This window comes from Mustela erminea, chromosome 12 (assembly GCF_009829155.1).
Source record: "Mustela erminea isolate mMusErm1 chromosome 12, mMusErm1.Pri, whole genome shotgun sequence".
NCBI classification, from domain to species: domain Eukaryota; kingdom Metazoa; phylum Chordata; class Mammalia; order Carnivora; family Mustelidae; genus Mustela; species Mustela erminea.
The window spans coordinates 36,760,351-36,774,553 of NC_045625.1; the positions used below are offsets into that span (position 1 = coordinate 36,760,351).

Here is a 14,203-nt window from a genome sequence, read left to right on the forward strand (position 1 = left end):
ATACAGCAGGGCAGAAAAGAGAGACCGAGAGACACAAGAGACCCATACACATAGAGACCGATACAGAGATACACAGAGATAAACGGGGAGAGAAGAGACACTCAGACACTCAGAGATGGGGACGCGTAGAGACAGACAGAAAGAAAGGCACTTAGAAGCCAGCTGCCCAAACATAGAGGTGGGTATGCCAGGCATAGGCACACATCTAGGCAAGGGAACCGAAAGATGAAGAGCCAAACACAGAGACACACACAACTGACCTAGAGAGACAGTCTCACAGAGAGGCACACCTAGGTACACAGCCTTGGATACAGAGACCCACACATGCGTGCCAGGGCCTCCACAAAGTTCCCTCTGTCTGAGCTGGCACCTCTGGAGGTCTCCTGGGCTGGCTGGCTGGAGTGCTGAGAAGGGGGAGGTGCCCAGGCCACACCAGCGCTGGTCACAGTCCCCATCCTCTAAGGCCTCGGGCTTCCTGGGTCTCATCCACTCATCCAGTGCTTTTGAGAGCTGGAAGCTTGGTGGGCAGGGCCAGGCCATGCCCACCGGTTCTCAGGAGAATGAGATACAGGATGTCCACTCCAGCTTCCCCACTGTGGCTGCACCCCTGTCAAGGTGCCCAGAACCAGGCCTGAGGATGGGGGTGTTGGCTCTGTGGGGTACTTAGACCTGTTGGGACCCAGATTCCTCTGCTGGGCAAGCCAGAGATGTGGGAAAGGACTCTCTTCTAGACCCCTCTCTTCCTAGGCCTCACCCTACCCCTTCCTCCTCACCACCCTTTCCTCTGCTCTCTACCTGCCACAGGCTCAGGACTGCAGGTGGATACCCACTGCCCAGGATTCACTGAGTGTGGACAGGACAGCCTCTTTGGAAGGCCAGCTGTACTGGAGTTCTGCCTCGGCATGGGCCTTGCCATCAAGCCAGCCCCGTGGTCTGTGCTGGTCTGAGGGTGCTGCCTGTCATGGGGGCAGCCATCTCCCAGGGGGCCCTCATTGCCATCGTCTGCAACGGCCTCGTAGGCTTCTTGCTGCTGCTGCTCTGGGTCATTCTCTGCTGGGCCTGCCATTCCCGCTCTGCGGACATCGACTCTCTCTCCGAATCCAGTCCCAACTCCAGCCCCGGCCCCTGTCCTGAGAAGGCACCCCCGCCCCAGAAGCCCAGCCATGAAGGCAGCTACCTGCTGCAGCCCTGAAGGCCCCTCACCTCACCTGGAGTCTGGGGCCTAAGTCTGCCCCACCCAGAGCCTGGAATCGGAATCCCAGGGTCTAGCCAGCCTGGGGTCCAGAACCCAGAGTCCAGCCTGTCTGGAGCTGGACCTAGCAGCCCAGAGTCGAGCCGGTCTGGCTCCACGAGGAGCTCTGGTGGCCCTTGGTAGACAGGCCTGGGGTGGGGATTCCTGAGTTGGTGCTAGGGCCAGGGCCATCTCGACTGTGCTCCATTCTGAGGGCCAGGGACTGGGACCACCTCTCCCTAGGCCAATTGCCTCCAGGCCCTTGAGGTTGGGGAAGCAAACTGGAATCCATGGCAATAACGGGAGGGCGTCCAGGCTGGGCCCCTCCTCAGGTCCTCCCACTGTTTGCTGGATAATAAATGGAACTATGGCTCTACCCTGAGATTTCCTCCTCTTCCTGAGGGCCCTGCGGTAGCAACATTAAAGGTGTAGGGTGAGCTTCCAGACACAGGTTTATTTGTGCAAAGTGGGACAGGATAATGGTTGAGGGCCAAGTCCTGGGGTGAGGTGCTGGGATCAGGGCCAATGTAGAGTGCTGATGGTAGATGCTGGGACCTGGTTAGGGGTGGGGTCACTTACCGAGTACTAAGGCTGGGCTTGGGTGCAGGGTCAGGGGTTACAAGTAACAGGTTCAGAAAAATGGGACAGGGACTGAGGCCAGGCCCTCAGGTCTTGGTTTTCACTTCCCTCACCAGGTTCAGCAGTTTATCCAATTTTGCGATCTCCACAGCTGGACCCTTCTGTACCTCCTGTCCCTTCTTTTCCTGTGGAGGGTGGAAGTACATGGTGGGTGGGAGGAATGGTGAGGGATGGGCCACCTTTCTCTGGGTCCCAGCTCTGCCTCCTCTGCCCAGCCTGCCCCAGCTTTGTACCGCCCCTCTCTTGGCCAGTTAGATTCTGGATCCCTGCCTCTCCCAACTGAGGTTAGGAGACCTGGGCCCAGCTGGGGCCTCCGAGAAGCATCCAGTCTAGCTCTGAATCTCAGATCAACAGTCTTGATGCTGGGAGGAGTGGCAGAAGGTGTCTACCCACTAACCTCAGAGGAAGTAGCCTTTCAGGCTAGGAGAGCTGTAGCTCTGGGGAGAGGTAAGACCTTTTGAGGTTGGGACCACCTGTCCCACAGGAGGGGTCCTGGCTGAGTCCTAACAAGGAGCTAAGAGGTATGTGTTTGCAGAGGGAGACAGGTGTGGACCAAGCCACAGGTACCCTCACCTTGTACCAAAACTTTAAGGTCAGTTGGGAGTGGGTGACATTTGGGGCCAGGCCTGCTGTGTCAGACATACCCAGGGTGGAGGAGGGTGTCAAGAGACCCAGGAGGGCAGATAAAATATCCCATGTGTTTCCAGTTGTCTCAAGCTAGGACTGTCCCTCAAAAGAGAAGATCCTAAATTTATGAGCCCTCATCCCAGCCTACAGGGCACTCTAATGCCCTGAGAAAAAGAGTATTGGGACACGGGGTATGTGTCATTCACAGGTCCCGAGAGCTCCACGGCAGACCAGCACCAGGCCCATTCTCCCTTCTGTCCAGGCAGCGGGGTATGGGCTAGGCTGCAGCAGCTACCATTTCCTGCCTTCCCTCTGCTCCAGATCCGCCCCCCTCTCCCGCCCTCTCAGCCACCTGTGCCCACTGCTCACTGGCACCTGCTCCAGCCTTGCCTGCTGAGGGCCCAGCCTGGGTCTGGCCTGGGCTCTGAGGAGAGGAGAGTGCATGGCCAGCAGGCCCCTTCCTGGCCCCATCCCACTGCTGACACCATGCAGAGCTCAGATTTCCTCCCGGTGTTACCACTGCACCTGCTCCAAAATCTGTCTCCCTCTCCCCTCGTGGCCCAGTGCCTTTGCCACTACCCAAATCACCTCTACACTCTCTAGGCAGAGGACAAAGATGCCTTTTCCTTTAACTATTCTCCCTTCCAAATCAAGTCACTGTTCTCTTCTTGGCCTCACCCCACCCCCGGGAGTTAGTGGGACCTGGCTTACAGTCCCAGCTTTGTCGTTAACTCCCTCTATGACTTTGGGCAAGGCCCTTGCCTTTGTAGGCTCAGTTTCCCATCTACACTGTAGTGAGGGAAAGATAGTCTTTGACCTTTGACAAGCTGTGCTCTGACACCAATTAGAGGAAGCTTCCTGGGTCAGGAAGTTGGGTTTCTGTGACTAGACCCTACTGGAAAGGGCAGGGAGATGGCAGCCCAAAGAGGAGGGGTAGTAGGGATGCCTGAGGACTTCCTTTGGCACAAATCACTTGGCTACGGATAAGATCAGATGACAATTGCCTGGAAACCTCCAATCCACCAAAGCACTGGCCCCCAACTGTTGCCCACTCAGGTCCTCTGCTCCCCAGGTACCCATAGCCTTAGGTCTTCAGAGATAGAGGTCCCCGATACACAGAGCCCAGCTCTCTTAGCTATGGCTGACCTTTTCTCTGAGAGGAGTTGGCACTGTGGGACATCCTTGCCTCCCTGCGGCAGAGTGGGCAGGGCAGGCCCCACCCAGATCTGCCACACTCCAGGTGTGATGGGTGTACCCTTGCCCCTCCCACTGGGCTGTCGGGCTCTGCCAGCTCAAACTTGGGTCTCTCTCACTAAATTAAGAGCAGATTTTATCTGTTCCACAAATTGTGCTGTCTCCTTCCCCCACCTTGAAACCAACTAGCTGGGCTTATCAAAGAGCTTCAGACCATGCCCGACTCCCCCCATTCCTCCCCCCGCAACCCCACCCCAGCCCACCACAGCCTCTAGGCCACAGCTGCAGGCGCTTAGCAGCCTTCCAACTATTTATAGCCAAGTCCACCCCCTCCCCCAGCTGGCTACAATTACAGGCCCAGCCAAACTCCCAGACCTCCTCTCCTGGTCACTGTACGGAAGAGACCAGGCAGGTACCAGAGGGCTGCAGCAGTGACCCCTGCTTTGGTAAGGATTCAGGGGAACAGGTAGCAGTGGTTGAAAGAGACAGGGCCCTGCCCTTCCCTCAAACGGCAAATAAGTGCCTCATACTGCAACCAAGAGGTATAGTCATCAAGGCAACTTGGCCCAGCCCTGGCCCAGCTCTGATCCTGGCCCAGAACGTGGCAGAAAGCAAATTCCATATTTTCTCTTAGCACTCAAATGGGTAAGACTGGGCTCTGGATTTGAAGGCTTAGATGCTTAGGTCTGAATCCAGACTCTGAGATCTAGACTTTGAGGCGCTGGCTCTGGGCTCCATAACCTGTTTTCAGGGCCTTGGGCTCTGGGCAGGGTCTCCAGATCAGTACAAATCCCAGAAAGGAACCAGAGCTGACAAGGCTGCCTAGATGCTGACCTAGTTACCCCTTTTCCTTTTCACATTCTTCCCTGTGTGGACCCACAGCTCCCAGCCCAGGGGCCACTGGAGCTAAGGCCCTGTGTAAGCCCAGCCAATGGAGCAGTGACTAAGCCCCCAGTCCCCTTCTTGGCTAACCTGGTTTACACCAAATAAGCCAGTGATGTCTATGTGCTTCTCTAGGCTTTGGACCCATGTAGACACCTCCTTATCAGGATGCCTCCACCCGGAAGCTCCACAGGTAACTGATCTCTTTGTCTCTCTACAAACCTGCATCTTCCGTGCTCCATATTTGGGCAATGACACCACCCTGACCCTCGGTTTTCCAAGGCAGAAAGCTGGGGGCCACCCCCTGGCTCCTCCCCTTTCTCTCAACCCCCACCATCTTGGAGACTTGACTTCTCACAGCAGCCCAAACTACCCCAGCCTGTACCTTCGGCATCTTGCGCAAGTTGGGTGAGAGCTTGAGGCAAATGACATGCCCACGGTCATCACCCACAATGATGATGGGATGGATAGGATTGAACTGCACATGGGTGATCTTGTTCTTCTTTTTGGCCACCACGGGCTGGCTGCAGATGGCCTCATACTTGTTGATAGACAAGTCAAACACATGGGTCTGTGGAGAGATTGGTGTCAGCACACTCAAGGATAACAGGGCCCCTGTCCTACACTTCAGAAGAACCAGCACTTGGGCTTTCTGGGGAAACACAACAGAAGCATAGCATGCTGGAGCTGGAGGCAGTGGGAGAGGGGATTTGTGTCTCTGATTATGTCTTTCCTGTGGTTGAGGGAATGAGTGAAGAATGGGAGAAAATTTAAGTCTATGCAGAATTAACAATAATAGCAGCTGCCATTTACTCAACACTTACTATGTACTAGACTCTGGGCAAGCATGTTATGCAGTTGTACCACCCAGTAATCATCACAGACATTCTGTAAGGAAGGTTCTATTACCATCCCTAGTTATAAATGAGGAGATAGAGGCTCTTAAAGGTAACTTGCCAGTGAGTGGTAGAGCCAGGCTTTATACCAGTTATAAATATATGCAAGGCCCTCCGACAAATGTTTCATCTTATTTTTACCATTTCCTGAGTCCAAACCATTAGTAACTCTTGCCTGGACAACTGTGGCAGCGTCCTGATGGGTTTCTCTGTGTTCACTCTTGCCCCTTTACCCAGCCTCCATGCAGCCACAAGAACTTAACTTTAAATGATCTAAAATGCTCCAATAGTTTCCCTTGGCAGTATATATAAAATCCAGGTTCCTTACTCCAGATTTCTCCACTCTCTACTCTTACTTGCGTTCTCCCCTTTGCTTCCTAGACCCAGCCACACTTGCCTGTGGGTCCCTGAAACCCCTTCAAGCTCATCCTCACCTCAGGGCATTTGCACTAGCTCTTCCCCCTGTCCAGAATGCCCCTCCCTATCTTCAACTGGCTAGCTCTTGTCATTTGAAGCTCTCAGCTTGAATGTCACCTCTTGAAGAAGCTCTCCTTGAACACTCTAAGAAGCTGCCCTGTCCTTTCTTTTTACATCACTCCTTTTCTCTCTTAAAAAATATAATAGCTTTATTGAGATATAATTCACATACAAACACATTTACCCACTTATAGTATACAATTCTCGGTTTTGGTATACTCACAGTTATGCAGCCATCACCACAGTCAGTTTTAGAGCATTTTCATCACCCCAAAAGAACCCTCGTACAATTAACAGTCACTTCCTGGGTTCTCCCACACCCCCAGCTCTAAGTGACCACAAATCTACTCTGTGTCTCTGTAGTTTTGCTGATTCTAGACTGATATAAATGGAATCACACAGTGTGTGGTCTTCTGTGACCGACTTCTTATGCTAGCATGTTTTCAAGTTCAGCAATGTCGTAGCATGTACCTGATACTTCATTCCCTGTTATTCTTGATAGTGATCGTTTTAGCTATACCATATTTTGTTTATCCATTCATCAGTTGATGGACATTTGGGTCGTTCAGCTTCTTGGCTATTATGAATAATGCTACTATGAACACTGTGTCCACACATATTCCTCTGTTCGTCTCTGCCTAGCACTTAATGCTGATTTTGTGGTTGCTTTGTGTCCCTTTCCCTTCACAAGAATGTGAGCTCTAGAACTGCAGGGACTGGAAGCACCAGGCCCTGCCCTGGCGCTGGGCACCATAGTCAGTCCTTAGTAAACATCTGGTTGTAAATAGGTGACTGACGGGCTTCCTCTTCGGTTATATCAAAGGCCATAAGGAAAAATGGATTTGCATCCAAGAATTTCATTAAAAAACATTTGTTTCTGAGTTTTTACCAATTCTCCGTGTTGCACAGACCCCTCCCATCTTCCTTCCTCAGACCCTACTTGCATATTCCCAGGGATGGGGAACTTGCTACCTTTTAGACATTATTTCAATCCCGGATAAACTCGGGTTCAGAATTTTTTCCTTACATCAGGCTTGCCCCAGCCATCCTGTAGCTCCCTCCCCAGGGCCGTCAGAGAAGATAACTGCTCCTCATGGCGCATCTTCTTCCCCAGAGGGTTCTGTCCTTCAGGATGAACAGCCCCATTCTCTCTGCAAGGCCTCATGGGATGAATGATTCCTCTTTTGACAGGGCCCTGGCTGGGCTACTCCCTGAGAATACAGAGTCCTTATGTCTCACCTTCCCCTACCTGATCAGGGCACTGCATGGGCTCTCCAGGAGGGAGACTCTGAGATAGTCATCTTTTCTCTAGTAGAGGCTCAGAAGGGGACACTCACCTTCCCATCAGTGGTGACTGCCGCAAACACAGTAGAAGAGTATGGCGCCCAGGCCACATCGCCCACAGCTGAATTTAGGTCGTAGATGAACATCGGGGTCCTGCAGGGGTGGAGGGGTGGGCAGTGCATCACGCAGAGGCCTCACAGTGCTAGAGCCCCACAGGCCCCCGCCCATGTTGGGCTGTGAGGAAGGGCATGTCTCTCTCACTTGATGGTGTGGTCCCAGATCTTCACAGTCCAGTCGGAGCTGCAGGACATGAAGACCTTGGCATGGTATGGGTTCCAGGACACAGCGTCCACTGCCATGTTGTGGGCATCATAGGTGTCGAGGAACTTGCTGGAGTAGGACTTAGAGCACTGGGGCAATGGTGAGGGTGGTGGGAGCATCGGGGATCAGGAATGAGAGAGAGGTCAGCAGCTACCACTTCCCTGGGGGTACTGAGAGTCAGAATCTAAGACTCCTGTCCCCACATCACTGTCACTGCTGAGCTGGGCCCAAGCTGCTGGCTATTCTTCTCTGTGCCCTCAAGATGGCCAGAGAGAAAGGAGGGGCTTACTGGGCTAGGGCGTTTTCCTGGAAGGGGAGAGATAGTGCTGTAGTCTCCCCAGAGGATTCCAGTCCAAGCAGGAGTCCAGGCAGAGCAGGTCCAGGCCGGGGCTGGGGGTCGGCAGGGGGAGGGGAGGTGTGTGGCCTAGCCTGTGTCCAGGCCAAAGCCTAGGGGCTGACAGCCAGAGCCCTGGGGCCACTCACAGCCCACAGATCAAATCCTTGAAGTAGTAATAAACATCTCACCTTGCCCAGGTTAGAGTAGGTACAGAGCCAGGAGCAAGTCCCAATCTCATGATTTCCCACTGGGTTTCTTGCCCGCCCAGCATGCCCCTCCCTCGCCCTCCAAGAGACAGTGTGACTGACTAGTGACATGCCCCTCCTGCCTCTCCCACAGCTGCTATTGGGATGGGTGTAAAGGGGGTTGGGGACCTCTTTTGCATTCAGACCAGCTCCTGCTGGGCCTCAGAGGCTCCTGGGAGGCTGCCTGTAATTAACATTCTGAGTCTTTGAGCACAAGAAAAGCTTGCAGCAAGCTATTTCTGGATGGATGGAGGTTCAGAAGGACGTTCACCTACTAACACTGAGACCTTGCAGAAACTGGCCATGAAGTTCCTACTGGCTGCAACACATCCAGGATTCAGAGAGAAATTTCTCTGTTACCCGGCCTTCAGAGCTCACTCAAGTTCAGATCTCCTCCAGGGAGTCTTCTCCCCCCACCCCCAACTCCCCTGTCTTCTTCTTCTACTCCTAGGAAGAGAGGGAAGGCCTAGAGGGGGCTAAAGTCAACCTCTTGATTTTCATTCCCTTTTCTGCAGTCATCCCATCTTCCTGCCACCTGAGCAAGTCAAGACTATATTAACTTCTCCCAAGAAGCTTTCTCGAATTGACTAACCCTATCAGAATAGGGTCTGTCGAGAATGATCGAGTCCCATGGTTCTTGGGTCTAAGCAGCCCCCTGGAAGAAGCTTGCACGGGGTAGAACTGCCTCACCTTGTAGATTTTTCCCTCCTCTGTGCCCACTAGGAACATGTAGTCAATCTCTTTGTGGAAGTCAAAGGCGGTGCCACAGCCTTGGGAGAAGAGGTAGAGTGGCTTTAGCCGGGTTCTGGGAGGGAGGTTCCCAGTGACAGCCTGAGCCCCAGCTCCTGCAGGACTGGGGCCAGGCAGCCAAACAGAAACAGGCCGTCAGGCCTGCTGCCTGTCCCAGGGAGTTGGGACTCTACAAACGGCCAAGGCTTCTGCAGACAGGAATGGGGCCTGGGTAAACAAGGCAGGGATTGATTTAAACAGGGTCAGGGTCAGGGTAAACAGGGATAGGGTCTGCAAACAGGGACATGGTCTGTGCAAACAGGGATATACTCTGCATAAACAGGGTAGGAATTGAGTAAACAGGGACAGGATCTGGGTTAATAGGGGCCTGATCTGCATAAACAGGAATGGATCTGCATCACAGCACCTGATCTGCATAAACAGAAACAAGGGTCTGCAAACAGGGATGGGATCTGCACAAATCTGGAGGGTCTGCAAACGGCCACGCCCTGGGACAAGGAGGACAGGGCCAGGCTCCAGTGGGGGAGGGAGTGGTTGCTCTAAGGGGAGAGCCACCATCTCTGACCCTCATAGGGCCTGAGTGGTCAGGCCTGGATGTGAGTGGGCTGGGGTTCCTACCCACTGTGTGTAGCTGCAACCCGTTGAGGCCATCTGTGGTGTTGCCCTCCACCTTCAGCTTGATGACATCCGTGTGAACCAGCTCGCTCTGCCGTCCAAAGAGATAGGGGAGGGTCCGTGGGTGGGGCTGTGGCCACCAGGCGGAAGGCAACCCATTGTGATCCCCCCCACTCTCCTTCTCCACCCTTTCTGGGAAACAGGCACCTTCAAGAGGGTCCAAGACACAATCCTGCCGTCAGAGGACACAGAGAAGAAGTTGAGGTTGTTGTCCATGTCATCCTTCTGCCACTTGACCTGAAACGTCCCAACCTGTGAGCTGCGGGACCCTACCAGGACTTTGACTTAAGGCTGGGAGCTGAGCAGGTCTCCCTCGAGAATCCATGGGAGCTTCAGAAGCAGGTTCTGGGAGCCCATGTCCCAGAGTCCCACAGGTGGCCCTCCCTATCTCCTTCCCCCCATCTCTGTCTCTCTCACCCCTCTCTCCCTGACCATCCTGGGGTAACTGTGCCAACTCGGGGCACCGCCCTAATCCACGGGTTTGGCAGTGGAGGTGCCAAATTCCTCCCTGGGTTGGGTTCCAGGAGCCAGTTGCAGAGGGAAGGTGGCGTCTCTGGGCTCATCCTCCTCATGGACAGGCCTGGAAAGAACAGGGTCCATCAACCAGTTTCCTCACTTGTAAAACAGGAACTGTAGTAGCACAGGTGTATTGTAAGTGTTAAAGGAGCCACTGAACAGGAGGCCCTGATGTGAGAACACTGCAACTGGTAAAGGTTCAGTAAACGTCAGCGAAAATCCTCCTTATTCCCCTCACCCCAGGACTTGGGAGGGCGGAGGTTCTGCAGGGGCTTTCCCCTGCTTGCTTCAGGGGTGCCCTCTTCTTCCAGGTTGGCCTTTCTCCTAGGCATTCTCTCTGGCTTCCGCCTTCACTTCACCACCAGCTCCTGCTCCCAGAAGCTTGCTCCCAAATCTCAGCTTTGAGCTGCCTTTCTCCATCTGCTGCTTGGGGTTAATAATCGTGCCCCACCCATCTTCTCCCGGCTGGAGGCAAACATATGGGAAAGTGTTTTGGAGACAGAGCTGTTGTCTTCTGAAGATGACACGCTTGAGGCTCAAGTTTCTGTTGCCAGATGTGGAGGCCTGGCCAAGGCCTGTCCCAGAGAGCTGGGGTGGGGCTGGGTGCCCAGAGCTTTCCACTCTTCAGCTCCTTCCCGACCTCCCATGCCGGGACACTGTCCCTTCCCCCTGTCACAAGCAGGGGCCCGGTGAGGGAGGACAGAACCCACTGCCACTGCATGTGACCACAGCTGCCACCATGGCTGTTGAGGGGTGTGGCTGGGGGAGAGGAGATGGCCTGTCCCCAGCCAACCCCCCCAGCCTGGCTGATCAGAGCTACAGAAGGGCGGGCCCAGTCCTGCCTGGGCCTGTCTAGGCAGCTGGCTCTTTTTTTCACTGGGGGGCCCAGAACACCACAGAGCCTCTGAGGTATAAGTCAGAGCCAGCTCTTACACTGGGACCCCTTCTCCTTCTATGTAAAGACAGTCTCTTTAAAGGGGGGAGGGGATGGGGGTGTCAAAGGCCAGGCTGTAAGAGGCGCTAGGGAGCTACAAAGGGAAGTGTTTAATGAGCAGCCGAGGGCAGGCATGGAAATTGTAGTTCACACCCCACTTAGCTGCCTGATGCCCAATGGGGGTTGCTGCGTGTTTTTGCAAGTGAGCGGGCATGTGTGTGTGTGTACAAGTCACACACGAGCTCCAGGGGTGGAGGTGGGAGGGTAGGAATAAAAGGGGGTGGGAAGGTGGTAAGTGGGTTTCAGAGAATGAATGAACGAATGCCCAGGAAGTAGGTGGTAAGGAGCAGATGGAGCCTGCTTGATTGATTCCTTCTCTTCTGCCTTATCTGATTGGGGCAGACCTGCTTGCCCCCAGTCTCTGCTCATCTGTCCTTGCCTGCTCCCTTCCCCAGTATAGCACCGAACATACACACACCCCACAGAGTGTTGCTGGTTGAGGCTTCACGGTGGGGCTTGAACAGGGCTGGGCTACCCCGATGGGCTCCCTCAGCAGTAGCCTGGGCCATGGGCTAGGAACCTAGTCCCCTTTGATTAGACAGTTCTCTCACTGGCTCCAAAACCTTCCATGGCTCCCTGCTGCCAACAGAACAAAGTCCTTCTGCCTTGGCCTGGCATTTAAGATCCAACATAACCTCTCCGGTCTCCCGCAAGACACAGTCCCTTTAAGAAGGACCTAGACTCTGATGTCTCTGAGTAGGTTTACCAGCCTAGCTTTCCTCTAAGCTCCAGGCTTACACAGGCCACTGCCTGCAGGACACCTCCTCTGGCTTCTTTTAATTGTAGGTGTTCCTCTGGCTTCTTGTATTAATTTCTGGCCAAACCTGCTGCTCCTTGTCATTCCCACTTCCCTGGGGCCTCTCCTGGGTGGAGTCCCAAGGAACAGCACCAATTCTTCCCCTTTCTCATATCCATCTAGTTTCCTTCTATTGATTTTACTGCCTCAGAGCGCTTACCATACCTTCTTATTTCTATCTCCACTGTCCCTGCTGTAACTCAGGCTTCAAAGTTTCTCCTGCTGCCTTGAGAGGACATCGCTTAAGACACACATGTGCCCGTGTTACTTCTCTGCGCCAAACTCTCTGATGGTCTGGCAGCCATTTTCAAACCATGCTGGAGAGAGCTCTTAGGAAGCTTATGAAAGTAACTTTGGGGACAGAGGGAGTGACAACAGGGAACCCTCAAGAAAGCAGGACCCCGATTCACCAGAGCAGCCCCATTCCCACCTCTGAGGTATTGGGTTTCTGCACTAGCACTTTACTAGAAACCCCTGACTTACACAGGGCAGGCTTCCTCCTTGCTGGAGAGGCTTGCTCGCGGGGTGCCGCTGCTTCCCTCGGCTCTGCGCCATCCTCCCTGTCTCTCCCGCTGTGCACCAGATGCTGTTCCCCACGGCCACCCCGCCTGACGCCCCTTTGTACCCTTCCTTATCTAACTCATAGTGTCTTTTTTCTTTTCAACTAAAATCTAGACTTCATTTGATTTTCTTGGTTTCCTCCTAATATCCTTTTTCGTTGTGTTTTAGGATCTCATATTACATTTAGTTGTCATTAACGAGTGCTTTCTCATCCCTTACAATTCAGTTGCTTCCTCTGGGAAGAGCTGGGCCCCCTCCCCTGCTCCCTGCCTTGGACAATCTCCATGTCCCTCCTGTCCCTCGTCAGTACCCACAGGAGCCCTCTTTCGCATTTAGCATATTGCCCTGTCCTGCTCAGCCGTGGTGGTGCTCATCTCCCTGCTAGGAACCCCAGGGACCAAGCCCTTAATTAAGCACCCTCAGCTCCCCGAGGAGCACACAGAAGAGTCACTGAATGGACAAAAGAATGAGGAAAGGGGGAAGAAACTGGAGGCAAAAAGGGAACAGGAAGTCGGTGAGTGAGTGAACGAGCGCCAGGCAGCCCCTCCCATGTCACAAGCCAGAAGCCCCCCAGGAGCTCTTGAGTCTTCGCTTTTCCAAAGGCAAAGGCACTAGCCCTGTTTCCTCAAAAGATTGGGGGGACAGCAGAAGGCCATCTCTGCCCAGGTGGGTTCCAGTCTCTCTGGCGCCCACCCAATGAAAACAATAGCGTGACTTCTGCATGTCCCATTTCTTTCCCAACCTGCTGTTTGATTCCAAGAACACAGAGAGTGGTGGCAGGATGGTTGGCCTTGGCCCCTTGCCCTCTCCTGGGCTTGAGGAGGATGGTCAGGCCAATCAGAGATGTTCTTTGCATGGCTCTGGGCTATCTGAGCTAGGAGAGCAGGGGTAGGCCTGCTACTGGTTTAGTCTTATCAAAGCACGTCTTTTCTCCTCTCTTGGTTCTTTAAAGTCTCTGCAGACAGCCTCCTCAGGTCTTGAGATCTTTGTGTGTCTGGAGGTGATGAATGGGAAGGTGGGGTTTTTCAGGGGAGAGAACACCTGAGACTGTGAGTTTTGGTCCCTGCTTTGGTGGAGAGCAGGGGGGAGATGTCTCATGGGAGGGAGTGCCTCCCTCTCTGTATCCTGGCTCTGGGTAAAGGATAAAGCAGAGAGGGCACCGTGTCCTTTGTGCCTGGACAGTCTCCTCTCTGCTCAGGGAGCTGAACTGCCTGAGAGCTGAGAGCCCATGCCTACGGCAGGTGTCCACATGACAGGGAGCTCAGGGCCAGGAAGGCAGGGGTGCAGAGCCCGCCTGGAGACTCTCAGGGCAGAGGGCCAAGAAAGATGGGAAGACAGAGTCCTGGCATTATCTGATGACCCCAGAGACCGTGAGAAACTTAAGGCAGAAATTCCTTCTTAGATTTGCCCAGACCTGCCAGTGGGTAAGGGTTTGCAGCCTTAGAAGGAGAGGGGTTTCGAAATATACAGTAAGGAAAGTTCTGCAAGGCCAGAGCTAGGAGACTTTCTGAAGATGAAACATGAAATCCACTCCCAGTGCAATAAGATGGGAGACACAGGGTGAAATCTAGCTCCAGTGTCAGGCTAATGGTCCCATCCTATGTCTGTCTGGAGAAGAAGGATGCTACAGAGAGGCCTCAAGGACAGACCTCACCCACCAGGCCTTATGGCCCTGCCCAGAGGGCAGACAAACTGGCAGCACCAACCTCTGTCTGGGAGTTGCCCCAAATGTAGCCCAGATGGCAGAGGAGAGCCCCAGTGGGGAGTCGAGGAAGCCC

The 14,203-nt window shown here is 53.9% G+C and overlaps 2 protein-coding genes across 4 annotated transcripts in view; one reads left to right on the forward strand and one right to left on the reverse strand.

Annotated features, from left to right (window-relative positions):
* Positions 1–938: 938 nt before the first annotated feature.
* On the forward strand, positions 939–1,607 carry ENHO (energy homeostasis associated). The gene has a single exon (XM_032308386.1). The coding sequence runs from the start codon at positions 962–964 to the stop codon at positions 1,190–1,192; it is 231 nt and encodes a 76-aa protein (XP_032164277.1). The 5' UTR covers positions 939–961; the 3' UTR covers positions 1,193–1,607.
* A 58-nt stretch (positions 1,608–1,665) lies between these two features.
* The window catches only part of DNAI1 (dynein axonemal intermediate chain 1), a 58,162-nt gene continuing 45,624 nt past the window's right edge, over positions 1,666–14,203 (reverse strand). For 2 of the 3 annotated variants that reach the window (XM_032308374.1, XM_032308373.1), the window contains 7 exons: positions 9,706–9,795; positions 9,502–9,589; positions 8,824–8,903; positions 7,492–7,640; positions 7,284–7,383; positions 4,959–5,144; positions 1,666–1,995 (listed from right to left, as the gene is read on the reverse strand). In XM_032308374.1, the coding sequence (XP_032164265.1) occupies positions 1,897–1,995; positions 4,959–5,144; positions 7,284–7,383; positions 7,492–7,640; positions 8,824–8,903; positions 9,502–9,589; positions 9,706–9,795 (792 nt within the window). In that variant the 3' untranslated portion in view covers positions 1,666–1,896. Of the gene's footprint in view, positions 1,996–4,958; positions 5,145–7,283; positions 7,384–7,491; positions 7,641–8,823; positions 8,904–9,501; positions 9,590–9,705; positions 9,796–14,203 lie in introns of those variants that run through there. The other variant, XM_032308375.1, reaches the window with a different exon arrangement.

Coding starts and splice junctions, on each gene's coding strand:
- ENHO (XM_032308386.1), top strand. CDS start 962: ATGGGGGCAGCCATCTCCCAGGGGGCCCTCATTGCCATCGTCTGCAAC.